Below are 27,817 nucleotides of genomic sequence, written 5' to 3'. Positions count from 1 at the left end.
GGAGTGGGCGCGTGAGGTTGCAGACATCATGGCGAGCCGCGTGAGCGTGATGGCGCAGAAAAAGGAGGACGAGACGGCTCTGGCGATGTCAACGTCTGCGCGTGTACCGGCGGAGATCGACGATCATGGCGACGGCGACAGGGCTTCCGCGTGCAGGTGATCGTGTCTAGGCGCTAGCTGGTGCGTAGGCGCGTGCATGTGCGAAAGGAGAAGGCGAGGGGAGGACAGACGCGATGGGGCGAGGCGGCGTACTGGCGCGTCCAGTGTCGTGTCTGGGCGCGTCCTGGCATGACCTGGGCGTCGTGGGCACGTCTGGGCACGTCGGTTTCCGGCCAATGCCGTGCTTGTCTTCGGCCAGGGAGGGTACGAGCGTGCTTAGGAGGATGAGGTGAGCCTATTTGACAATGTGAGGGTGACCAGAGAGGGCAGGTGAGAGGGGTTGGCATGATGATGTCAATGGTGGCCGGCATGGTTGCAATGTGATCATGTCTCCACTTTTATCATGTCTCCATGGCCTGGCATGGTGTACTGGGTGTAAGAGAAGGTCCATGATGACAGAAAGTGTGAGGGTTTAGTCTAAAATCCAGTGAATAATAGGGTGTGTGTCAAAACTAGTTTGGTGCCTGCCATGTGTTCGATGAAATGGCCGAAAGAAATATAAATTTGAATTTTGCCAAATCCTTTTATGGGTGTGATTCATATATGATTTGGCACATGTTGGTGGTGGTGGGGTGCAAAATGGAATTGATTTGTGAAAAATCCAAAATGTGCATAATCTAGAATCTGATTCAATGTCACCACTTTGCATCCTTATATGAAGAAATAGAAAAGGAACTAGTCAAAGTGGTCAACATCAAAAGTGTTCAACTTGATGAGGTCTTGGATGAGGTGCAAAGAGTTGGGAGTGTTTGGTTTAGAAATCTCTTAATACAGGGGCTCAAAGAGGGTAAGATGTTAAAAATGGCCCAAGTGACCATTATCACATGTAACTTGGTTTTGCTATTTCCTTTGATTTGATTTGTGTTTCCTTGATCCAAAAGGTGTTATTTAGTGTTTAGTTACATTTCCAAACCATTGAAACAAAGTAAAATGGCCTAGGTTAAAGATTTGCAAATATGGCCATAGCCTCATATGTAGTGTTATTTTTATTTTTTTCTTCTCTTTTATTTTGGTTTCTCTTTGATCCAAAAAGTATTCATTTGGGTTCATTTAGGGTTAGGTTGGGTTTAGTAATGGTTTCAACCATTTAGGTAAGGTAAATAGGGCATAGGCCATTATTTGAAAATATGGCCATAAGCCCACCTATGCCTCACCCTTTTATTTTATTTTCTTTTTACTTGTTCCTCTTGGGTTTTGAAAAAGGTAGGGTTTTAGGGTTTTGAACTTGTTTAATACTTCAAACAAACATGTAGGTTAAAAACCCCACACACATGTATGAACACTATGCACATAAGAGAAAGTAATCCAAAAAATTTGTTGGCTCCAATTTTTGAAATATGTGAAATCCATTTTCTTCTTTGTTTTAAAAATTGGGATGTTACAGTCTCCCGAAGTTTGTAACTTGTACGGCAAGAGAACCCTCGGCTCTCCCTCCTATATAAAGGGGAGCCGAGGTAAGGAGAAACGATCGAATCCGTTGTCAACATACACCCTAGTTTTCATAGTCGAGTACCTTTTTTCGGCTGAACCTTCGAGATCTACTTGGCCTCTACTTTCCGCGAAACCCTAAGTCTACAATCTGTAGGCATTGACAAGTTAATCCCTTGTCAATGCCCAAGGCATCCCTTTCTTCATCAATAAAGCAACAGGTCATCTTTCTGTGAACTATATTTTTATTGCTTCATATGCTATGTGTTAATCTTGGAGCGTCTTTATTTTTGTTTTTAGTTTTGTTTAGTTTTGTTTGCTGTAGCATATGGTTGTATTCTAGCATTCTTGTGTGGGAGAGATACACGCTCCGTTTTAATTGCATAGAATACTCTAGTTTTCGCTTTTACTATTCTGCGATTGTTCTAGTTTGCTAGTTCTTTGTTTAGCTCTGGTTTCCCCACTTTTATTTTGTTCAGAGCTTGATTATTTTCTTTATTCATGTATTATTATATCTCTGATCCATATTTATTTTTATCTATGAGAGTTGTTTTAAATAAATTGATTGGTGTTGGAGACGAGAAAAAAGTTTCATGCTTATAGTGATGCAAAAGAGAGCTTGTCTAGACTATGGCATAGACTTTGGCATGTCATGTTGGATGTTATTCTTATTATATGCTTAGTGGTTATTTTTGCATCATGACTTGTCTCAAATATCTGAGTGTGCTTAATATGCCATTGAAAGAATCATGTGTTGTTTCTATCATACAAAGCATGATATTGTGGTATTCTCCTTTGATGCTTTATTGGGTTGACTTGGCACATGCTTATACCATGTTATGACTACCAACCAGTCAACTAAAGCCTCTATGATCATTTAGTTTTTAACTTATTATATCACTTTATGCTTTGATTAATATCGTTTTGTCGCTATGCATGATTATGGCCATTACTGCTCTCTTAGTTGGTCGCTCCCAGTCTTTTGCTATCCTTCGCCTCTACTGAGTATAAGCTCTACTCGTGCCTCCAACCACTAAAAACCAAAGTTTACCAATTGTGTACACCATATCTACCTATTAGCATTATTGCTATTCCAAGTATATTCATCATGTTTTTATCTATCTTCCAAATTGATTATGAGAAAAATAGTCAGTAAAACTCTCACGAACTTGATGGCACATTTACTTTCTTGCACTTAATAAACTTGAACCATTGTGACTAACTTATGTAGATTATATGCTTACAAGTTGTAAGTTGGGAGTTGGCACACCCATGCTTTCATGGGGCACGCTTTCAACATTGCACTTATTCTTATTTAGTTGATGTCATGATGTTTTGTTTATGGATGCCTATCGATGCGAAATAAAATGGAAACTTGTAAGTCCATGGAGTTTGTATATGTGTTAGAGAAACGTTGGGCCGCTAACCTAAGCCATGCATCATTCAGGGTGGAAGTTTACAGCATTCCATAGCGAGCATTCCGTGAAGCATCTTCAATAAAAAGCTATACCCATAGTAAATAAAAGGATTCTGAGATGCTCATTGTCTGTTTGTGTTGTCATTATGGTGTGGGATTGCTCTTATATGAAAAGTATCTCCAATATCATGGGGCAAGAGGTACCCCTGCTGCATTCTTAATAATACATGTATACTTACAATGACAAGAACTTATTTGGGACCTAAGTTGAGTAGCATGAGGTGTAGGTACTCGTATTCAAGGGGCATGAGATTTTCAACTTATGATTTGTCAAGAATATGACTCATTTTTGCACTCACGTTAACTTTAACCATTCAAGATTCCTATGATAGGGGCAATGAGATCTCAAAGCTAATAAGTACCATACCTTTTTAAAAACTCTATAAAAATTGTTGATTCGAAGAAGGACACTTCTTTTACTTTTATGTTGAGTCTTCATCTTCTTGCTTTATGCACCAATTAAGAGAGCATAGTTGTCATTCTGAGTATAATGTGCATAGTCCCAAGACTTATTGATTGATTCATGATTATGCGATTACTTGTTCTTAAATTACTCTTATCTAGTCACCCTTTGAACTTTAAAGGTGTCCTAGCATCTATGTTTTGCTATTACATAAAGGACAAGTTGAATACCACTTTGCCATGTTTTATCTATGCTCATAAACAAACAATTGCTTTCATTGCATAATTATTCATGATCCTTTGTTTGAGTTACTTTTCATGTTGTAACATAGTTGCTAAGTTATATTGTTAGAATTATATCCATCACGCATATGTTTAGAGTACTTTGATCCTAGCTTACAATGCTTTACAAAAGCTTGATCAAGATTATGATAGTTGCATGTCACCTCAAAAATTATTTTTGTTATCACCTACCTACTCGAGGATGAGCAGGAGTTAAGCTTGGGGATGCTTGATACGTCGCAAACGTATCTATAATTTTTGATGCTCCATGCTTGTTTTACACCAACTGCTATATGTTTTGTTTACACTTCGTGGCATTTTTATACATTTTCCGGCACTAACCTATTGACAAGACGCCACTGTGCCAGTTCCCTGTTTTCTACTGTTTTTGGTTTCAGAAAAGTTGTACAGGAAATATTCTCGGAATTGGACGAAACGAAAGCTGAAGTTCCTATTTTCCTGTCACGAAGACCGAGTCCAAAGGAGAGACGAAGGGGGCACCAGGGTGGCCACACCACCCATAGGCATGGGCCCACCTCTGGCCGCACCTAGGCATGGTGTGGGGCCCTTGGGCGCCCACCGACCTCGCCCTTCCGCCTATAAGTTGCCTCCCGATGCGAAAACCCTAAATGAATCAGCCTCTGTCCCAGAAAAGTTCCGTAGCTCCGCCGCCACCGAAGACAAGTTTCGGGGGACAGAAGTCTCTGTTCCGGCACCCTGCCGGGACGGGGAATTGCCCCCCGGAGCCATCTCCATCGACTTCACCGCCATCTCCATCGCCGTTGCTAACTCCCATGATGAGGAGGGAGTAGTTCTCCCTCAAGGCTACGGGCTTTACCGGTAGCTATGTGGTCTGTCTCTCTCTCCCATAATATGATCTTTATGTGATCGTGAGCTTTGTAATCTAGTTGAATATGTAGATGTTATTCTCCAACTATTGTGCTACTCAAGTGGTTTTATTATGTGATCTCCAGGGACATCTTGTCCAACTGTGTGAAGTTGACAGTGTGCACATCGTGTTTGTTTCTTAAGCTTAATTTACAGAAATACTTATTAATTGTGGTGTCTAGTTAGTACCATCTTTGTATGCTCAAAGTGATAGCGTGGGGTGTCCATAGACTGGGAATGCGAACTTTAAAGAATGCTTATGCGGCCCTACACAGTGAATTTGTGTTTGTTATCAAATCGGAGAGTAGTTCAGAGTAGCATAGTGAAGTGATAATATCTATGTATTCAGTTATGGCATCATTGTTGAGAGTGTCCACTAGTGAAAGTATGATCCCTAGGCCTTGTTTCTAAACATCGAAACACCGTTTACAACTAGTTCTGCTACATGTTTGCTTGCTGCCATTTTTATTTTAGATTGCAATTACCACTCATAATCATCCATATCACTTGTATTTCACTATCACTTTGCCGAAATAGTGCACCTATACACCTGACAAGTGTATTGGGTGTGTTGGGGACACAAGAGACTTCTTGTATCGGAATTGCAGGGTTGCTTGAGAGGGATATCTTTGACCTCCACCTCCCTGAGTTCGATAAACCTTGGGTGATCCACTTAAGGGAAACTTGCTGATGTTCTACAAACCTCTACACTTGGAGGCCCAACACTGTCTACAAGAATAGGAGCATTCGTAGACATCACGCCTCATCGTCCATGTTCATCCGGTGGTCTCAATCGAGTGGGGGGCTGCTCATATCAACGACACAACCTCCCTCTCTACCTTCGGTCGCCGGCAAATTTCGATGACTCCGGCGACCTCCGTCCGCTCCCGGCCATTCTGAGCACACCTGCGGGATGAAGGTTAGCAGGCGCACCTCCTAGACCTCCTCCCCTTCCCGTTCTCGTATTCTTCTCGCATGCCGTCGCTGACCGGACATCCCGGCCGCCGTAGTTGACCTCCTTCAAGGTTTGCCATGCTGGCATCCTACGTGGCTCCTGGGCCCCACATGTCAGTGACCGCGTCTAGCATCCATCTTGGTGAGAAATCCCCGCACGATCCAGATCCAGTTTTATTTGCACTCTAGACCCTGCAGTTACATTTTTCCTTCACCCGCAGTCCTGGGATCTAACCCCTTTCAAGAAAACCCCCTCTATCTCTTTCAAAATAACCCGGGTTCCCTCCCCTGGGTAGATCTAGTTTTCGGGTCCTTTCCAATTCAATAAAACATGTTTATCTATTTTAAATAACAAAAACCTAATATGTTAATAACTTTTAATTGGTAATTCAAAATAAAAAGTGTTATATATGAAAATTGTTCATAGAAAGGAGAGGAACATGAATATGCCATCCATGCTTGTTGTTGCATCATGCGTCATATAATTTCGTGCTAGTTTGCATTATCACCTAATATGTAACATATGGAATATGTGGGATATTGTATAAAGGTTGTCCCGGTTTCATTTAACTTTGAAGTAGCGAACCCCTGCCTTCTTGTGCCATGCTAAGCAACATTTAAATTTCTCGGTAGAAATGCAACTCCAACCCTAATTTGCTTGTCCGGGGTTCCGACTCCGCTTAATTCGGATAAGTTGAATTGCATCATCGTTGCCATCTCATGCATATCATCTTGATCATGCTAGATCGTCTTTATCTGTAGTAGTAAGAATTGCATATATTGTGTGTTCCAGCATTTGCTTCTTCCCGGATAGGATCACGAAGTGGTGCTGTGAGATACGACAAGTTCTCCACCTGTTCCACAACAAACTTTAGCAGGCAAGAATTTCCACACTTTTGTCTCTACCTCTGCAGAAGTCTGTTACCTATTTTATTTTTCCTTCTCTCTCATGCTAGCCTTGAGTTGCGTTCTTGCCACGTGTCATATCCGCACATTACCTCAGGCAGCCCATATTGCCTCCACCACCCTCCTACAACTACTATTTGGTTATCGGGTCTGCCTTGCGAGTCATAGGCATGCTTAGCACCGTTTATATCTTATTAATGTTATCTGTATCGTTATCGGGTTATCTGTTGGGGAATCATGACACATGGTCTAAGGATATATCAGTTGGAGGTATCATGGTTACTTAGTTGTTAATAATTGTTAGTCGGAGGCATCGGTAGGTCAGCGGTTTGTTTTATGATGGCTCACTTCTGTTTCTTAAATAACCTAGGACCCTGAGTTCTTGTTATCTGTTCAGAGACTGAGCGCTCTAACCACATGTGGGTATGCTTACCGGGTATCTCCTCGACCACTGCCGGAATCTACAGCTTTGTCAAGTGGCCACAATTAGTTTGAACATTTTTCCCCCAGGTGTGCAAGCTCTGTTTCTTTGTGGTTAGATGATATGATGTTACTTTTGGGGAAGCCGTGAGTGCCTTGTATCCCCGTTGTCTCTTGCACGCTCGTAGGTTGCGGAGCCGCTGTGAAGTGGTCATCCCGCTGGGCACTGATCACCTATTACGCTGACGCAGTAGCTGAGTCCGTCTCGGAGAGTCGGCCTGACTCTGATTCTGGTTTCACTTAGTTAGGTGGCTTCCTAGACATTGTTGTAGTGAAGGAGAGTGCATGTCGTGATATCTTACCCTCGCCAGGTTGGATTGATCGTGCGTGTGGGCACATTTGAGCACCCTGCAGGGTTAAATCTTTTTGAAAAGCCGTGTCTGCGGTTATGGACGACTTGAAGCTGTATGACTCGACCATAGACAACATACACCTGATGTTCCAATACTAATAACTCTCGTAGTAATATAGAACAACTTAAATAATAACTGGTTAAAACTTGTCAACAGTGTGAGTGCCTTTGTAAGTACTTCCTTAGCGAAGGGGGGAACATATCGGCTGGGTTATGTTTACGGAGTATAGACATGTTAGTTATGCGCTCTCTTATCTATTCTAGCACCTGCAAGTTGAGGAGTGTCTCTATAGATTTTTAGTGCTTGCGCGCTGCCGCTTAACCCCACCATATTGCCTATGACGTCCTCTTGCGTCCTCTAAGTCCCCTACGTTCCTCAAGTACAAAGGACGACTGGTTGACGAATGCTTATATGTCTTGAAGTCTTGTTAAGTACGAACCCATACTTATTGCTGCTTTGGGACATAACCAGGTAGGTATGAAGATCGGTGCGATGAAGAACGACTCTAGCAAGGTTACCCTCCGGCTTGGCCTGGGCAGGGTTATGGACGCCACTGGTTATCTTCAGGACTCTTAGTCCAATTTGTACCTTGTCCATACTCGGACGTATTTGATCTTCTGTTTGATTCAGATCTTTTTATTGTATATTTGTATCTTGACTCGTTGAGTCATTGTTGTATTATATGTTTCTTGTGGGCTCTATTGTAATCATGTTGTAATGTTACCGCTCGTGGTAATTCCTCTAGCATCACGTGTGTGATTTATCGTGCACGTCATGTCGGAGGGCATCTTTGAATCGATATCGTGCGGATTTCGGCGGGTTCACTGGGATCCTCATGGTACCGGTTCCAGGCGTCACAAGTTAGTATCAGAGCCTAGGTTGTCGATACCCCACTGGTCCGCTTTGCATGTAGGTTAACCTTGCCAACGGATGTTGTGACTAGTTTCAAAACCTATTTTCTAAAATTCGTTGGATAGATCGTATTAGCTATGCATTTTATTCCTTACCTCTATTCTTTTCTCCCCTTATCTATGCGAGTTTTGAGTCTTCTCTCTTATCTGAGTTCTCTAAGTCATAGGTATCCATGTTGGTTGGACGAGCTTAGCCTTAACCTAATAAGTTCGATCTTCGGAGGATCCCGATGAAAGCGCATCATCAACAGCGGAACAACGACTTCTTGTTAGTGGTGTCGACCGATCAGCATGGAGCAACAACTCTTGTTAGTGGTGTCGAGGAGATCGACATGCCACCAGAAGATCCGATAGTTCACATCTCTCGCCCGTACCTTGAGGTGGAACCTCGGGGCGAGGTTCCTTGTTAGTGGTGTCGATTGTAACGGCCCAGGGTAATACCCGTATTAGATTTTGCTTGTTCTTTTTCTATTAGGCATCATCATGACATCATGCATCATATCATCCATGATTTTATAAATAAAAGTATTTTATAAACCCTAGTAATTTTATTTCCTTCTCATATGGTTTAATAAACCTCCTCTTCTTCTTCTTTTTACAAAACCCTTACACCAAAACTTTATAAAAAATAAAATTATTTCAATGTTTTCAAATTTCAAAATAAAGTTGAACTTGTTCTGATCTGTTTTTCAAATGTTTCAAATCAGTTTTCAAATTCAAAATAAAAATAGTAAAAAAACCCTCTAATCTTCCTGACCCTGGGCTCCAGCTTCCTAGCCTTTTCCCTTTCCTTCCCGGAGCAGCCCAAAACGCAGAAAATCAGCCCAGCACGATCCGGCCTTCTCCTCCTCTCTCGGGCCCGTCTCTTTTCCCGGCCCAGCCCACCTAGCCATACCCCTTCGACCCCTTTCTTTCTCTTCCTATTGTCTTCTCCAGGCAAGCATGCAGGAGGCGTGCTACCTTTACCGTCGACGTCACACTCAGCCACGCCGCAGCCCACCTGCTCCCTTCCCCCGTTTTAAATCCCACTCCAGAACTTCTCCAAACCCTAGCCATCTCCTCCTCCCTTGCGCCGCCACTACTTCCTCTCTTTTCTTCTCTGTGAACTGACAAATAAAAACCACCGCGCCACCTCGCCGACGCCCAGCCTCCTCGGACCACCCCTGTCCATTCTGAGGCCAGCTCCAGAACCTCTTCGTCGTCCTTGTACATCCCGTGGTCTCAGTCGAGTGGGGGGCTGATCATATCGACGGCACGGCCTCCCTCTCTAACTCCAGTCGCTGGAAAATTTTGATGACTACGGCGACCTCCGTCCTCTCCCGGCCATTATGAGCACACCTACGGAATGAAGGTGAGCTGGTGCACCTCCTAGAACTCCTCCCCTTCCCGTTCTCATATTCTGCTAGCATGACGTCGCTGACCGGACATCCCCGCCGCAGGACCTCGCCGCCGGCATGGTTCTGATGACCTCGAAGATGGCGCACCAACCTCTTTTGATTCGCGGCGACGAGACGCGCCTAACGCAACAAACGACGCATCCTGGTTCGGCATGTATCGCGCGCCCTCCCCGATTTGACTCCGGCGGCCGCAGTTGACCTCCTTTAAGGTTTGCCACGCTGGCATCCTACGTGGCATCTGGGCCCCACACGTCAGTGACCGCGTCTAGCATCCACCTTGGTGAGAAATCCCCGCACGATCCAGATCCAGTTTTATTTGCACTCTAGCCCCTGCAGTTACATTTTTCCTTGACCCGCAGTCTTGGGATCTAACACCTTTCAAGAAAACCCCCTGTATCTCTTTCAAAACAACCCAGGGTACCTCCCCTGGGTAGATCTTGTTTTCGGGTCCTTTCCAATTAAATAAAACATGTTTATCTATTTTAAATAACAAAAACCTAATATGTTAATAACTTTTAATTGGTAATTCAAAATAAAAAGTGTTATGTATGAAAATTGTTCAGAAAAAGGAGAGTAACATGAATATGCCATCCATGCTTGATGTTGCATTATGCGTCATATAATTTCGTGCTAGTTTGCATTATCACCTAATATGTAACATATGGAATATGTGGGATTTTGTATAAAGGTTGTCCCGGTTCCATTTAACTTCGAACTAGACAACCCCTGCCTTGTTGTGCCATGCTAAGTAACATTTAAATTTTTCGGTAGAAATGCAACTCCAACCCTAATTTGCTTGTCCGGGGTTCTGACTCCGCTTAATTCAGATAAGTTGCATTGCATCATCGTTGCCATGTCATGCATATCATCTTGATAATGCTGAATCTTCTTTATCCGTAGTAGTAAGACTTGCATATGTTGTGTGTTCCAGCATTTCCTTCTTCCCGGATAGGATCACGAAGTGGTGCTGTGAGATACGACAAGTTATCCGGCAGTTCCTCGACAACCTTTAACAGGCAAGCATTTCCACACTTCTGTCTCTACCTCTGCAGAAGTCTCTTACCTATTTTATTTTACCTTCTCTCTCATGCTAGCCTTGAGTTGCGTTCTTGTCACGTGTCCTATCCACATGTTACCTCAAGCAGCCCATATTGCCTCCACCACCCTCCTACAACTACTGTTTGGTTATCGGGTTTGCCTTGCGAGTCGTAGGCATGCTTAGCATCGGTTATATCTTGTTACCGTTATCGTTATCGTTATCGGGTTATCTGTTGGAGAATAATGACACATGGTTTAAGGATATATCAGTGGAAGGTATCATGGTTACTTAGTTGTTAATAATTGTTAGTCGGAGGCATCGGTGGGTCAGCTGTTTTGTTTTATGATGGCTCACTTGTGTTTCTTAAATAACCTAGGACCCCGAGTTATTGTTATCTATTCCAAGACTGAGCGCTCTAACCACACGTGGGTATGCTTACCGGGTCTCCCCTCTACCACTGTCGGAATCTACAGCCTTGTCCAGTGGCCACAATTAGTTTGAACGTTTTGTTTTCCCCCAGGCGTGCAAGCTCTATTTCTTTGTGGTCAGATGATATGATGTTACTTTTGGGGAAGGCCTGTGTGCCTTGTATCCCCGTTGTATCTTGCACGCTCGTAGGTTGCGAAGCCGCTGCGAAGTGGTCATCCCGCTGGGCACTAATCACCTAGTACGCTGACGCAATAGCTGAGTTCGTCTCGGAGAGTCGGCCGGACTCTGATTAGGGTTTAACTTAGTTAGGTGGCTTCCTGAACATTGTTGTAGTGAAGAAGAGTGTGTGTCGTGATATCTTACCCTCGCCAGGTTGGATTGATCGTGCGTGTGGGAACATTTGGGCACCCCTCCAGGGTTAAATCTTTTTGAAAAGCTGTGTCCGCGGTTATGGATGACTTGGAGCTGTATGACTCGACCATAGACAACTTACACCTGATGTTCCAATACTAATAACTTGCATAGTAATATAGAACAACTTAAATAATAACTAGTTAAAACTTGTCAACTGTGTGAGTGCCTTTGTAAGTACTTCCTTTGCGAAGGGGGGAACACATCAGCCGGGTTATGTTTACAGAGTATAAAACTGTTAGTTATGCGCTCTCATATCTATTCTAGCACCTGCAAGTAGAGAGTGTCTCTATAGGTTTTTAGTGATTGTGCGCTACCGCTTAACCCCACCATATTTCCTATGACGTCCTCTTGCGTCCTCTGAGTCCCCTACGTGCCTCAAGTACAAAGGACGACTAGTTGACGAATGCTTATACGTCTTGAAGTCTTGTTAAGTACGAACCCGTACTTTTTGCTGCTTTGGGGCATAACCGGGTAAGTATGAAGATCGGTGCGATGAAGAACGACGCTAGTAAGGTTACCCTCCTGCTTGGCCTAGACAGTGTTATGGATGCCACTGGTTATCTTCAGGACTCTTAGTCCAATTTGTATCTTGTCCGTACTCGGACGTATTTGATCTTCTGTATGATTTGGATCTTTTTGTTCTATATTTGTATCTTGACTCGTTGAGTCGTTGTTGTAATATATGTTTCTTGTGGGCTCTATTGTAATCCTGTTGTAATGTTACCGCTCGTGGTAATTCCTCTAGCATCACGTGTATGATTCATCGTGCACATCGTGTCGAAGGGCCTCTCTGAATCGATATCGTGCGGATTTCGGCGGGTTCGCTCGGATCCTCATGGTACCGATTCTGGGGCGTCACATTGGGACCGGAGCAAATGTCCCCAAGTTCACTATATTCACTCTCCCTTAATAAACTACTGGAAGATGTTTTGTCCCTTCTTAGCTATTTTTTTTATTGTTGATATTTGTATCGATCCTTTTTATCCTTAATTCTAGACGTTGAATCTCTAACGCACTGTTTAATTTTTTTAAAAAAATGGGAGCATCGTCCCAGCCTTGCACCAATTGATGCACTCAGCTATTTAATTGCATAGTTTAAAATTCAGAAGTTATACAACTCATGAAACACATAAGGTGTATATAAAAGTTAACCAGTGGAAAATAAAAAGAAAAAGACACTTATGCTAGTTGCAATCTCTCAATAGGCTGCCAGCCACCCTTGTTGTAGATATCCCGAGCAACCGTATCCAGACAGCTGGATCCATAATCCATATGCGCACGCTGAGCCTCCGGTAGTAGGTATGATCATTCGTGGATCTAGTGTGTAACCACACAGATAACCTATAAAAATAACACTGTTTAATAAAGGGTTATATATATCGACTGCAGAGACCGGGCACACCCCATCTCAAAGAAAGTAACATAATGCAATGAAATGGTCTTTCATCGTGGTCAAGGCCAAGTCAGCTCTGTTGTCGTGCGACTAGTTGTTGCTTGTGCAGAAAAGGACCAATGCTTTTGCTGCCCCTAAGTTGTACCCATTGTTGACATGGTGCAGAGTCAAGGAAAAGTCAGGCAAATTGACCACATCTCTCTTGCAGGCTGCGGGGAGACACCGGAGGCAACACAGATGAGAATTGCTACGGCTGGTAAACGATTTACTTTTTGACGGTTGTTACAGTAGTGTCTTAGTCATATTCTAACGACGGTAATTTCGTTGGAGCGGTCTTTTGGCACGTGGGTGTACATAGTTTTCCTCTGTCGTGAGGTACATTAGTAGAAAACAGGGCTTTCGTTCAGGCCTTTTGTCCTAGCCACGTCGCCCCGAAACTAGCTGGAGAGCACGGAGCCTTTTATCGTGGTCCGTTAGGACCACGACCCGCGACAAAAGGGGTCTGAGGCTGTCTGCGGCCTGCTGGCACCCCATTTGTCGCGGGTCGTGGTACGGCCCGCGGCAAAATGGTCCTGGCCTATATATACACAGCCAGCCCCCCCCCCCACCTTCCTACATTTTTTTCCTTGGTGGTGAAAGGTGGAGGTTTATGCTAGCTCTTTTTTTCTTCATGTGCACAAGAGGTGTTTGATGAAACATTTGTGAGGATGCCACTTGATTTTATTTGATAAGATTTCTCCTCTTTTTGATCCTAAAAGGCTAGCAACTATTTTCTCGTATACATAGTCCGCACAATACTAATTTTAGCATGATGATTGCATCTGATACATAATTGTACTTATGGTGCAGATGAGTCATCCATGGATGTACGGTAACCGATGTGATCCCGCTTTCAGAGAGGGCGTGAAATCTTTCCCGCTTGTGGCCGAGGCCAACAAGTCAAAGCAAGGTTTTATTTGTTGTCCATGTCTGAAATGTAAGAATGAGAAGGATTACTCTTGCTCAAGAGACATTCAGAGCCACCTGCTTCGGTAAGGATTCATGTCCGGCTATAATGTTTGGACCAAGCACGGAGAAGAAGGGGTTATGATGGAAGACGATGATGAAGAAGAAGATAATGATGACCAGTACCGATCTATGTTCTTTGAATACGATGATACCGCAATGGAAGACAATGAAGAAGAAGGAGGTGAAGAACGGGCACCAGATGATCCTGGTGATGATGATCTTCGTCGGGCCATTTCTGATGCAAGGAGAGACTGTGGCACAGATAAGGAGAGGTTGCAGTTCGACAAGATGTTAGAGGACCACCAAAAATTGTTGTACCCAGGTTGTGAAGATGGGCAGAGAAAGCTGGGTAGCATATTGGAATTGCTGAAATGGAAGGCAGAGGCTGGTGTGACTAACTCGAGATTTGAAAAATTGCTGATAATATTAAAGAAGCTGCTTCCAAGAAAGAACGAATTGCCCGCCAGTACGTATGAAGCAAAGAAGCTTCTCTACCCTCTAGGATTAGATGTGCAGAAGATACATGCATGCATTAATAACTTTATCCTCTACCGCGGTGAGAAGTACGAGAACTTGAACAAATGCCCGATATGCGGTGCATTGCGGTATAAGATCAGAAGAGATGACCCAGGTGATGTTGAGGGCGAGCCACCCAGGAAGAGGGTTCTTGCGAAGGTGATGTGGTATGCTCCCATAATACCACGGTTGAAACGTTTGTTCAGAAACAAAGAGCATGCCAAGTTGTTGCGATGGCACATGGAAGAACGTAAGAAAGACGCGATGTTGAGGCACCTCGCTGATGGTCGGCAGTGGAGAAACATCGAGAGAGAGTTCCCGGATTTTGCAGGTGAGGCATGGAACTTATGGTTTGGTCTAAGTACAGATGGCATGAATCCTTTTGGGGAGCAGAGCTGCAGTCACAGCACCTGGCCCGTGAATCTATGTATCTACAACCTTCCTCCTTGGTTGTGCATGAAGCGGAAGTTCATTATGATGTCAGTGCTTATCCAAGGCCCAAAGCAACCCGGCAACGACATTGATGTGTACCTAAGGCCATTAGTTGATGAACTTTTGGAGTTGTGGGTCGAACAAGGTGTATGTGTGTGGGATGAGCACACCGAGCAAGAATTTGACCTACGAGCGATGCTATTCGTAACCATCAATGATTGGCCTGCTCTTAGTAACATTTCAGGATAGACGAACAAGGAATACAATGCATGCACACACTGTTTAGATGAGACTGAAAGTAAATATTTTGGAAAAAGTAGGAAAAATGTGTACCCGTACAATCTCCGTTTTCTTCCGCGCAGGCATGCCTTAAGGAAAAAAGGAAAGCATTTCAATGGCGAGGCAGAAACCCGTCCGAAGCCTGTCTCCCGTAGTGGTGCTGATGTATTTGACATGGTCAAAGATTTAAATGTTATCTTTGGAAAGGGTCCAGGCAGTCAACCTATTCCGAAAGACACTGAAGGACACGCGCCCATGTGGAAGAAGAAATCTATTTTTTGGGAGCTAGAATATTGGAAAGTCTTGGAAGTCCGCTCTGCAATCGACGTGATGCACCTGAACAAGAATCTTTGTGTGAATATTCTAGATTTCCTGGGCTTGTATGAGAAGACAAAAGATACAACAGAAGCACGAGAGGACCAGCAACATCATAAAGGACGAGACGGAAATCATCCAGGGCAGTTTGAAGGGCCTGCAAGCTACGTTCTTACCAAAGAAGAGAAGGAAATCTTTTTTGAAGCCCTATTCAGTATCAAGGTTCCGTCTAGTTTCTCGTCGAATATAAAGGGAATAGTAAATCTGAAGGAGAAAAAATTCCAGAACCTAAAGTCTCATGACTGCCACGTGCTTATGACACAATTGCTTCCGGTTGCATTGAGGGGACTTCTACCAGAAAATGTTCGACTAGCCATTGTGAAGATATGTGCATTCCTCAATGCAATTTCTCAGAAGGTAATGGATCCAGAAACTTTGTCAGGGCTACAGGTTGATGTGGTCGAATGTCTTGTCAGCTTCGAGTTGTTGTTCCCACCATCCTTCTTCAATATTATGACGCACCTCCTCGTTCACCTAGTTGAAGAGATTAGAATTCTCGGTCCTGTATTTCTACACAATATGTTCCCCTTCGAGAGGTTCGTGGGAGTCTTAAAGAAATATGTTCATAACCACGCTAGGCCAGAAGGAAGTATCTCCAAGGGCTACGGAACAAAGGAGGTCATTGAGTTTTGTGTTGACTTTCTTCCTGACCTTAAGCCGATTGGTGTTCCTAAATCTCGGTATGAGGGGAGGCTGACTGGAAAAGGCACACTAGGAAGGAAAGCAACGGTGTGCAGGGACAAGCTTTCTTTCAATCAAGCACACTACACAGTTTTATACAATTCCAGCTTGGTGGCTCCGTACATCGAGATACACAAGAATGTTGTACGAGAAATAAACCCGGGCCAGCCCGAGTCCTTGATTACACGTCAACACATGAATACCTTCGGCAATTGGTTGCAAAGACATCTCATGAGTGACACCACTGTCGTAGAGCAGCTGTACTTGTTGGCCAGGTTACCATCTTCAAACATATGTACATTCCAAGGGTACGAGATAAATGGGAATACATTTTACACGATCGCCCAAGATAAAAAGAGAACTAACAAAAATAGTGTTGTCCGCTTCGATGCAAAAGACAAGAATGGGCAGACCACCACATATTATGGGTACATAGAGGAGATATGGGAACTAGACTATGGACCTACTTTTAAGGTCCCTTTGTTTCGGTGCAAATGGGTGAAGCTCAGCGGTGTACAGGTAGAGGATAAGTACGGTATGACAACAGTGGATCTCAACAATCTTGCGTACATGGACGAGCCATTCGTCCTAGCCAACGAGGTGGCTCAAGTTTTCTACGTGAAGGACATGTCTAGCAAAGAGACAAAAAGAAATCAACAAAAGAATACATCAATCGAGGAGCCAAAGCGCCGCATAGTTCTTTCGGGAAAAGAAACAACGTGGGAGTGGATGACAAGACAGACATGTCAGAAGATTATAATAAGTTTAAAGAAATTCCGCCCTTCACGGTGAAAATTGATCCAAGCATCTTGCTAAATGATGAAGATTCTCCATGGCTACGGCGCAGAAGAAAACCCAAGACAATCTCTACATTTATGTAATAATGTATTCTTAATAGCTCCCAAGACAATCTCTACATTTATGTAATAATGAGAACCCTCCTCTTGTACCCTGAGCTACTGGTTTTTTTGTAATCATGTAACTTTATGTAAGATATTAGAGGAGATGGAGTCTTTGATGGGCTTGCAGCAAAATTTTCTCGAGGCGCAACTTCCGAAGATGCCGTAGGGCGTGTGCACCAACGACATCTTCGAGAAGCTGCGCCACGGGAGATTTTCCAACCCTTTCCTCCATCCATGGGGATGAAACTCTCCCTACCTGCTAGGTTGGCTTGTTGGTCTGCTTGCCAAGGCGTATCGATGCTCCTTTTATAGGCACGGCGCCGCTTCTACTTTGTCTTGTTCCTCCGACAGGGCGTCGTGCGCTACATGCTTTATCTCATCGAGCAGTGCGTCCACCCACGCGTCCTTATCCTGCCGACAGCTTTAGTCCCGGTTGCACCCACCAGCCAGGACTAAAGCTTACCTAGACGTCCTTATCCCACTGACAGTTTTATTAGATGACACAAAAACCACCTTTAGTCCCGGTTGCACCCACCAGCCGGGACTAAAGGTTAGATGACCAGCTCTGGATTCCTCTTCTTCCCGCCATTTCTTCCCGCCTCTGTCTTCCCGCCTCCTGTCTTTCTGCCCACATTTTTTCCCGCCATTTCTCACTATATATTAGTAGCCCGGCTTGGCCAGCATTATCACATCTCTACAATCTCTCATCACTCTTTCATGGCTTCCACCGTACCCACTCTAACTTACCAGCTGGTGGAGGAGCTTTGCGCCTCGAACTACCCTTGCCCACCGGGCTACCGCGTCCCCGACGGCTGGAGCCTAAGCGCCGGAGGCGTGCCGGTCCCTCCCGTCCCTCAGGGTACTGCGCGCCGGGCGGCCATCACGAACCACTACTACCTCGACCTCACGCCAGAGCAGCGGATGAATCCCCGCTGGCATCCCGACAACCAGTAGACTTGGGACGCCTTCTTCATCAATCGATGTGAGAGGGCGCTCGCCAGGTATGAGGAGGACGGCCTGCCACCTGGGAACTTCCATGAGGCCAGCCGTCGGCTATGGTGGGGCGGTCGGACTCTACAGAGCGTCATGGACTACATCATGGCCGGCGATATCCCCCGCCTGCGCTACCCTCAGTACCAGTCGAGGTTCGAGCCACGAGCACCGCCCGACGACAGCGACGGCGACAGCGACGGCAGCGACAATGACGGCGGTAACTTAGAAGGCGACGACTACCAGTACAATGGAGGTGACTACGAAGACTACGAGTATGCATATTATAGGCCTAGGCAGGAGTATGACTAAATCACTCCAACATTCCAAGATGTACTCCCAGACCTTTGGATTATCGCATGATGTACTCGTTTTTTTATCTTTCCTTTTTCCTCGAATTTCTACTCATGTCCTTCACATATAAAACCTGAGCGACATCTTTAGTCCCGCGTTACACATGTGTCCTTATCCCACCGACAGAAAAGGTTACACATTTTTGTAGAACATAGAAGATTGGACATAGTCTAAAAAACATTGAAAATACAATTAAAATAGATAAACGACTAGTCTAGTCTACTCGTCGTTGGAGGTTGTCTCGGTCCAAATGTCGTCCCACCGAGGGTCGTTGTCGGCCCAAGTTGTATTCGGGTTGTCGAGCTCGAACTCGGCGACGGCCCGACGGTGGCGCATATCGAACCTGCGCTGTGCCCTGAGGTCAGCGAAGAACGCGTCGGTGTTGTCGACGTCGCTGGGGAACTGCGCCCTCCACTGGCGCATCAACTCCTCATCGTGCTCGGCGATGGTGATCCGGCGCTGCACCTGGCGGTGGCAGCGACGGTCCTCGTCGTCGACGAGGCACGGTGCTGGCGCGAGGAACTCCGCCTCCTCTAGCGATTCGACGTCCGGGAAGTTCATGTCGCGCTGTGGGCGCCGAAATCGCCACGCGTCCGCGTCGTAAGCGCGCGCCGCCAGCTCCGGCGTGTTGTACGTGCCGAGGGTGAGGCGGAAGCCACCGGCACGCATCTCGATGTAGAACCTACCATTCGGACGTGCTCGGACGCCACGGAAACCGGACGACCCACGGTAGCGCGGCGGCATCCCGGAGACGAATGAGCGGAGGCGGCGGCGACGTGTGGTTGCACGCGCACGCGGCGCTTTATAGCGCACGCAGGGCATGGCACGTGTAAGCGGGGGCTACACACGAGGCCCGGCAAAGAAGTTGTCTCCAACATATAGCCATTAGTGGCATGACAGGGCCGTCCCAAAAAAATACAGAGATCCATTTATAAAATTTTAATATATGTTACTTATTATGATGCGAAATATTAACTATGAAATACTAGCTCTTAAAATTTAAATTCAAAATTTATAGTTTACATTAGTCAAGCAATTGATCAACCTCATGTTTTAGATGGTAGGCCCGAAATCAACCTAATGTTTTACTAAAATGAATCATCTTCCAAGTACTTTATAAAATGAAATCTTCACTTGTATCTTTGTCTTTAATCTTCTCGGGAAATCATTTTCAAGTACTATTGTCGTTGACACATAAAGGCTTTCTCGTGTCACAATGTCACAACACGACCCAAATAAGACTTTGACAACTTAAGTTAGAAAACTTGTTGGTGCAATAGTTTTGTGCGAATTGCTAATAAAGTTTACAATTGCAACATCATTAGGGGAATAACTAGCACCGAGTAAGTATGATACATATTAGGATTGTATAAACCGTAGCCTCCACACCAGCCGCTCATCGGTTGTCAGCAACGCTGCCGGAAGAGGACAGGGGCGGTCAAATCCCTTCTATTGATATGGTCGCAGCCGGGTGGTCTCCTCACACGGCAGCTCCCCCCACCCCCCACCGGATGGTGTGGTGAAGACCGGGAGCCATGCCGGTGGCCCCAAGAGATGGTCGTGGTTCACGAGGGTGCGGCATGAAGCTTCACTTTCTTGTCGGTGCCATGGGATATATTTCTTGTTTCACATGGACTAATCTGATGCCATGTCGCAGTGCGCCGATATACTATATTGTGATAATGTGGATAATTTTATTCTATTTTCCGTTTTTTTAGTTACCACCAACCAAACACGTATTTCTGTAATTATTAATGCAGGCATGGTGTCAAGCAGACATTATCTTGTTGGGCCGATGTGGCCGATATGATAACACAGTGTCCAATCCAACCAAACACGACTTTCACCTACCAGTTCAACGTGACCAGGCAGGAGGGCACCCTCTGGTGGCACGCTCACGTCTCCATCCTCCGGGCAACCCTGCATGGCATCATCATCATTCGCCCGAAGTCCGGCTCCTACCCATTTCAGAAGCCTCACATGGACGTTCCTGTCATCATAGGTTGCATCAAGGATACAAATCTCCTTATTTTCACCATGATACTCATATTATTGTTCTATTTTGATGTTGCTTGCAGGTGAATGGTGGCAGAGAGATCTGATGAAAGTGGACAAGAACTTCGCAACAGGTGGCCACTTTAGTGACAATCCCGCTGGAGCTACCATCAATGGAAAGCTACGGGTCAGGTATATAGTTCACACGATGAAACATGTTCCTTAGCGATCTTAAACTTCATAGTACTTGACCGAGTCTTCTGAACAATCATTAGAAACACCGTATGACGTCTACGTTTCAGGGTTTGTAGAAGACAACTTCATTCTGAACGTGGAGCAAGGGAAGACCTACATGCTCCGGCTAGTGAACGCGGTGCTCTTCTCTGAGTACTACTTCAAAGTTGCCGGCCACAAGTTCACGGTGGTCGGTGCCGACGCAAACTATGTCAAGCCATACACCACGGACGATGTTGTCGCGGTTGCGCCAGGCGAGATGATCGACGTCCTCCTGGTTGCTGATGCACCACCTTGCCGTTACTACATGGTCGCCCTAGCTAACCAGCCACCAGCTCCAGATCCTCAGATTCCGGTGTTCATGTCAAGAGGAGTGGTGCAGTACAAAAACGCCCCTATCGATGTGGGTAGCAACTGCACAAACGAGGCTCTCATGCCTGAGATGCCCGACCAGCACGACACGCTGACGTCCTTCTATTTCCATGGCAACCTATCAGGCATGGCTGGTGACCCAAGGTCACATCGATGAGAATTTGTACATTTCTCTCGGAAAAGGCAGCATCTGCAAAGGGAACAAGCCATCATGCAAGCGGGGAGGAAGTGATGAGACGATATTGGTTGCATACATGAACAACGTCTCCTTCCATCTCCCCGAGAAGATGTGGATTCTGGAGGCTAGGCAACACGCAAAGGCGAACGGTGCCTTCATGGGGGTGCAGGACCTTCCTAGCCGGCCACCGAGGTCATTTAACTTCACCGACCCTGCGCTGATTCCAGTCGGCCACGATGCAAGCGGTAAGTTGGAGGAACTCGAGGCGACGAGCAAGGCGACGACGATGTGGCGGTTCGCGCACAACGCGGTGGTGGAGGTGGTGTTCCAGAGCACAGCCACGATGCAGAGCGACTCCAACCCAATGCACCTGCATGGACACGACTTCTTCGTGCTGGCGCAGGGCCATGGCAACTACAACCCTGCAAGGGATGTAAGTGGATACAACCTTGTGAACCCTGCAAGGTGCCAAGGCTCGGATGGGCTGCCATCCGCTTTGTTGCCGACAATCCAAGGGCGTGGTTCTTACATTGCCAATTCGAGTTCCACATTGCCATGGGCATGGCGACAGTGTTCGAGGTGGCCAACGGGCCCACGGTGGATGAGACTCTGCCCCCGCCACCTTCAGACTTTCCAAAGTGCACAAACATGAAGGAATAAGATTATTAAAGTGGAACAATACGGTATTTCATATGCTATGGATTTTGAAGTAGAAGTATAGATATTTGACAAAAACATTAGATTGGCTATCATTTCTTTGAAAAATAAATAACTTGTATCTTATTTGAATAATGTTTTGCCATACAAGGTGGGTTCATTTCGAGTAAATAATTTCCTATTCTTGAATACTTGTTTGAGTCCTGATTTATGAATGATCCATCGAGTTTTGTAGTAACGGGGTGTGGGGGTGGGCAGAAATTTGTGGCGGAGATTCAGCCCGAAATCTCCGCCCCGGGACGGAATCTCTGGTCCCGTGAGGCTGGAGTTTCCACCCTGCGAAAAAAATACAGCCGGAATTCTGAGGTTCTTTCATGTTCATTACATGGAGACCAACACAAAAGAATGAAAATCTAATCTATAAGACCTAGCATAGACTACGGCCTTGGTTTATGATCATATAGTGGATTGTTAGCAGCACGTAGGGATCCTCCACCGAGGGGACCCGAAGCTGGGTACATCGTGTTCCCAATCTCGCTCCCGGAATCTCCATCGTCGCTATCTCCCGAAATCCAAGTCTACAATACGTAGGCATTGCCGAGGTGTTCCCTCGTCAACAATGTAGAACCTAAAAGCTAAATTTGTGATGCTTAACATTATCTCACATGTTAAATTTACAAAAATATATTTTATTCTAGACCAAATAATTGCAGAACAAACCATGCAATCAGTTTGTACCATTTTCTATAAAATAAGGAACATATTGTTTACTTTATAAATTCATAGCTACTAACTTTAGTCAATAGAACCTAAATAAATATTTTATAGCAATATGTACTGTTCCGAATGGTAGAATTCATGGTTATCATTTATTTGAAAAAATATATAAAAAGTACCATATTTTGGTAATGTTTTGAAACAAAGGTGGGTTCATTTCTAGTAAATTAATTCTCCTTGTTGAAGACTTGTTTGAGTCCTGGTTTATGGATATACTCTGTCGATACTGTTTTATGGAGCAATTTTTGTAATAATGGGGGAAGGGGTGGGCGGAAATTTGTGGGGGAGATTCCGCCTAGAATCTCCAGTACCGTGAGGCCAGAGTTTTTACCATGCAGAAAAAATACAACCAGAGTTATGAGGTTCTTTCATCTCCATTATCTTGAGACTAACACAAAAACATGAAAACCTAATGTCTAAGATCTAGAGTAGACGATGGCCTTGGTCTTTGATCTTCTCAGTTTTGGAGGGTCATCAATCTTCTTGTGCATTTTCAAATACTCCTACACACTTACCACATGGTAAAATTATTCTCGTGCTATCAAGAAACACACAAAACATATGGAGTAGAGACTTCGCTCTTTCAAAGTCCACATAATTCAATTCATTCTTCTATAAAATGAAAATTGGTAATTAATTTTATTCACTCATCTCCACTTACGTCAACAAATAAAAAAACCTTGATTACTTGCTCTCATACAATATATAACCCTAACATACAAACATAAAATTGGAATTCTTGTGTCTCGTATAGTCTTTTGCCTTCTATTAGATGAACAGAGTGGATTTTGTGTACACATGCATGGGCGTGGCTTCGTTTTATATCGTCGATTAATTTCTCGAGATTCCCGCTAGCCTTTGTAGATGGAAATATTTTATTCCTCTCTCCTCCATTTACGCAAATCTTCAAGAAAAACAGATGGCGAAAGAAACAACCACATCCATGTGTGTAAGTACAAAAGTATTTCCCATTAGATGAACCTACGATATACAACCACAACGTAGAACCTAAAAGCTAAATTTATAATGAACAAAATTATCTCTTATATTAATGTTACAAAAATATATTTTATCCTGGACCAAATATTTCTAGAAGTAACCATGCAATCAGTTTGTACCATTTTCTATAAAATGAGCTAACCATGCAATCAGTTTGTCAATAGAACCTAAATAAATATTATTATCTTAATATCTACTGGTCCAAATGGTAGAATTTAGTATGTTAATATCTGTTGATGACTTTCAATGGTTGTTTTGGACCTCATATGCACCGGATGAACCATAAATAAAGCGGGTGCAGCAAATACATTTCTTTAAGGCATCTACCATTATGTTTGAACCAATTTCTGCATTTCTGGGTAGGTCTCGTGAGAATCTATGTGTCCACACATGTCATTTTATTTTCAGCGCTCAAGGTTGTAATATGATTTGACATTAAGACATTAAGTCTTTGTTTCGGAACAACGGGAAAAATTAGCGGGAAAGTCAAATGAAGAGCCAAAAAAGCACACATGATTTAACTGAAAGAACGAGTCTGCAAAGGTAAATGGTACACACACTACTTACGCAGGGCCAAGCATTTGCGTTATATCGCATACAGTTTTCTTTCTGGTGATCGTGTGATATCTTCTCACTGAGCGGACAGGTGGCGAGACGGCAAACGGTACGCTTTCTCGGTGGTCAGCATTTGGCCACACAACATACAAAAAGGGGCTTTCGTGTGCCACGAAGTCTTTAAAAGGTCAGATCTGTACTAGTACGTGGATATGAACCATAAATAAAGCGGGTGTAACAGATAATTTTTTCTCTAAGGCAGGCAGGCAGGAAGCCACTATTGGGTTAGAACCAATTTCTGCATTTCTGGGTAGGTCTCGTGAGAATATCTATGTCTAGGTCCACACATATCATTTTATTTTCAGCGCTCAAGGTTGTAATACCATTTGCAATTAACACATTAAGTCTTTGTTTGGAAACAAAGCCATCCAGTACCAGAACCGAGCAAAGAAGTCCACGACATTTCAGTATAAAACGAGGAATAGCTCGTTTACTTTATTCATTCATCCACGTTACATTTAATTAACCCATACAATACAATACCATAATTACCATTTTTTTCTCGTAGTCCAATATATACCCAAATGTGGAAATGTAAAACTATAATTGCTATATGTTGTATTACAATATCTTTCCCAATTCTATTGGTTAAAATTTAGTGTGTGTGTGTGTGTATTTATCAGTATGAACTATATATGTGAGGTACCAGCATTAACCGTCGTCACACATCCATATCCAGCACGAGAGGCGTGTCCCCCTTCTCGACGCTGAACGTCTTGTGCATCTTCCCTGTCGCCGTCGCGAGCTGCACGATGTACGAGCCATGGTACCCTCTGAATTTGAAGTTTCCGTCACTGTCGATCTTCCCGCGCGCGTGCGACGTCCACTCCCGTCGCAGATTTATGAACCTGCAGTCAGTCATGTCGTAAATCAGAAAAATTCTCAACCAATAATGTATCAAGAGAAAAAAATATGTCAACTAGTGAGCGTGGCCAACCTCTCGCCGGCGCAGTTGACGGTGCCGTCGGAGTTGACGAGGCAGGCGTCCTGGCGCCACATGTGTCCCTGCATAAACCCCCAGAACACCACCCCTTCCACGGCCGGGTGCGCGTACGCCTCCCGGAGCACCACCTCGTAGTCGTCGGCACGGAGGTCGACGTCGGTCTCGCACGCGTCGAGCTCGGTGAGCCAGATGGGGAGGTCGGTCGTGGCGAGCTTGTCGAGCGCGTCGCAGATGATCTCCCCGACCGGGTTTGTCACGTGGCCCTGCAGCCCAATGCCGCCCACCGGCGCGCCCTTCTCCTGCAGCGCGTTGATCTGCGCGATGTACTTCTCCGGCGTTGCGTTGGGGTCATTTCCGCCCTCCACGTTGTAGTCGTTGACGAACAGGGCGGCGCCGGGGTCGATCCTCGCCGTCTCCTTGAACATGAAGGCGTTGACGTCGTCGCCGAGCTTGTCCTGGAAGAAGCTGCCGTGGAGCATCTCGTTGTTGACGTCGTAGTGCGGGAACCTGCCGGCGTAGCGGGTGAGGAGGCTGGTGAGGCGGCCCTGCACGGCGGCGGTGAGCTGGTCGTTGTCGAGCGCCTTGACCCACTTCTGCACCATGTTGGCGACGGCCCAGAAGATGCAGTGCCCGCGCACCGGCTTGCCGTAGCGGTCGCAGAAGTCGAGCAGCGCGTCGGTGTCGGCGTAGTTGAGCTGGCCCTGGACGGCCTCGGTGTGGTACCACTTGAGCTCGTTCTCGAACACCGCCCAGTCGAAGTGCTTGGTGAAGAAGTCCACGAAGTTGGGGTCCTGGATCACCGCCGGGTTGATGCACGCGCCGAACGCGAAGCTCTGGTCCATCTGCATCACCCGAATCGTCGCGCCGGATACCGCAGATGATGATCCGGCGTCGGCGAACTTCAGCACCACGTCACGCCTTCGCACCTGCATGCGCGCAAATTCAAAGCCTATTTTATTAACAGGATTTTTTAGTGTAATTTTTTTTATTAAAATAGAATGTAGTGAAATATTTAATCCTAGCACCACCACCGAAGTTTTTGAGAGAAGTTAGCTCCCAGCCTCCTAACCAAGGGATATTGAAAGAACTGGGGGGACACTGAAGCAAATGTCCGATACCATACATGTTCCTATCGCTGCCACACTATTAAATTGGGTCACTGACAGGTGGGTCCCAAGCGGGATTGGCTAAGTCGTGGATCCTTTTCCTAAATCCTAAGGCTACTTTGACTACTAAAATTTGTATAGAAATTATGTAGGATTTGAATTCTATAGGAAATTTTCTACAAAAGCTATGTGATTAATAGGAACATATTGTATAGGACCTAATTATATAGAAATTTTGAAGTGTAAATATTATTGGAAAAAAACATTAGCTAATACCTCATGAAAAATTCATGCTACAATTAAACACACTTCATCTTCTCATAGAACTTAAGTAGGCATGGCACCTCAATCATATTTTTTAACTATATTTTCCGATCCTTTGAATCTGAGGAGCCCAAACAATTATGAATATATCTTAGTTGTCGTGGAGACAAAAGGAAAATGGATATAAGGACAATTTTCTCAATTTCCTTTGGAGGCTCCTCCTATGCAATTTGGTGTCGTGCAAGGTGCGTACGTGCCAAACAAAACAGAGCATTGGTCGCTGTTGTTATCTAGGTGTAGTAGTAAATCGTTTTCAGTTTGGAGCGGTAGATCGTGCGATCGTGAGAGCTCAGCGTACCTTGTCAGTCTTCTTCCTGAGCTTCTTGAACCGGGCCTTGCGGTCGGTCGCGTACACCTGGAGGTCCATCACCTTGACGTCGACGCCGGCGGGCGCGCCCTGGACGTGCACCGCGGCGGAACCAGACGGCAGACACCCCTTGAGCCGGAACACGCCCTTGATCTCCGTCCACTTCCCCGCCTCCGCGCACACGACGCCGCCCTCGACCACCAAGCATTTCTCCTCCTCCACGCCTTCTTCCCCGTCGCCGCCCAAGCGAACGTTGATGCGCACCACGGCGTCCCCGGCGCCCTCCGCCTTGGCCATGCCGTCGCCGAGGCTGACCCATCCGGCCACCCGGTACGTGACACGCGGCCTGAGCGCGCCGCCGGGGATCGCCTGGCAGAGTCCATCCTCCTCGCAGGCGCGGCCAGCCGCCAGAATGTATCGGCCGCTCGGCTTGTAGTCGTCGGCGACGTCGTTGATGGTCTCGGTGGGCACATTGGCAGGCTCCTCCTCGTGCGCCGACAGCTTGGTGCACGCGCCCAGCGGCGCCCACCCGGCGAGCCCGTCCTCCAGCGCGCTGTTCTTGAGCAGGTTGGCGTCGAACACCACCCCGTGTGCACAAGAACAAGCCATGGCTCTACGACGAGGCAGGGAAAGAGGTGATCGGAGTTGGTAGCGGTGGATTAACTGGTTGTGCGGTGAGATGACGGATCCCGGCGGCCGGACGTATATAAAGGCGGGAGGGTCGGCGGTCGGGATCGCGACGAAATAGTTCAAAAGCTCACCGAACGGTCGCAAAATATTGTGCAAAGCTCGAAGCAACCACCGCACACACATCTTTTCCTCTCTGTCTTGCTCTGCTTTTGAGTAACAGTAAAGCTTGCG

The 27,817-nt window shown here is 45.5% G+C and overlaps 2 protein-coding genes across 2 annotated transcripts; one reads left to right on the top strand and one right to left on the bottom strand.

Moving 5' to 3' along the window:
• The first annotated feature begins 233 nt into the window (after positions 1–233).
• On the top strand, positions 234–21,888 carry LOC127339202 (putative laccase-19). The gene is given in 6 exon segments (XM_071827090.1): positions 234–388; positions 20,210–20,451; positions 20,528–20,631; positions 20,689–21,194; positions 21,196–21,686; positions 21,689–21,888. Coding segments are annotated over 6 exon segments (1,698 nt in total).
• A 2,775-nt stretch (positions 21,889–24,663) lies between these two features.
• Positions 24,664–27,616, bottom strand: LOC127341083 (endo-1,4-beta-xylanase 1). The gene is made up of 3 exons (XM_051366857.2): positions 26,948–27,616; positions 25,214–26,145; positions 24,664–25,124 (listed from the first exon to the last, which is right to left on the bottom strand). The coding sequence occupies exons 1-3, from the start codon at positions 27,563–27,565 to the stop codon at positions 24,938–24,940; spliced, it is 1,737 nt and encodes a 578-aa protein (XP_051222817.2). The 5' UTR covers positions 27,566–27,616; the 3' UTR covers positions 24,664–24,937.
• Between the last annotated feature and the right edge of the window lie 201 nt (positions 27,617–27,817).

Source organism: Lolium perenne, chromosome 3 (assembly GCF_019359855.2).
Source record: "Lolium perenne isolate Kyuss_39 chromosome 3, Kyuss_2.0, whole genome shotgun sequence".
NCBI classification, from domain to species: Eukaryota; Viridiplantae; Streptophyta; class Magnoliopsida; order Poales; family Poaceae; genus Lolium; species Lolium perenne.
This window is presented reverse-complemented; position numbering and strand designations above follow the sequence as displayed.

Coding starts and splice junctions, on each gene's coding strand:
- LOC127341083 (XM_051366857.2), bottom strand. CDS start 27,565: ATGGCTTGTTCTTGTGCACACGGGGTGGTGTTCGACGCCAACCTGCTC. Junction 26,146..26,947: donor TCAGGAAGAAGACTGACAAG/GTACGCTGAGCT, acceptor GCGCGCATGCAG/GTGCGAAGGCGTGACGTGGT. Junction 25,125..25,213: donor GTCAACTGCGCCGGCGAGAG/GTTGGCCACGCT, acceptor GACTGACTGCAG/GTTCATAAATCTGCGACGGG.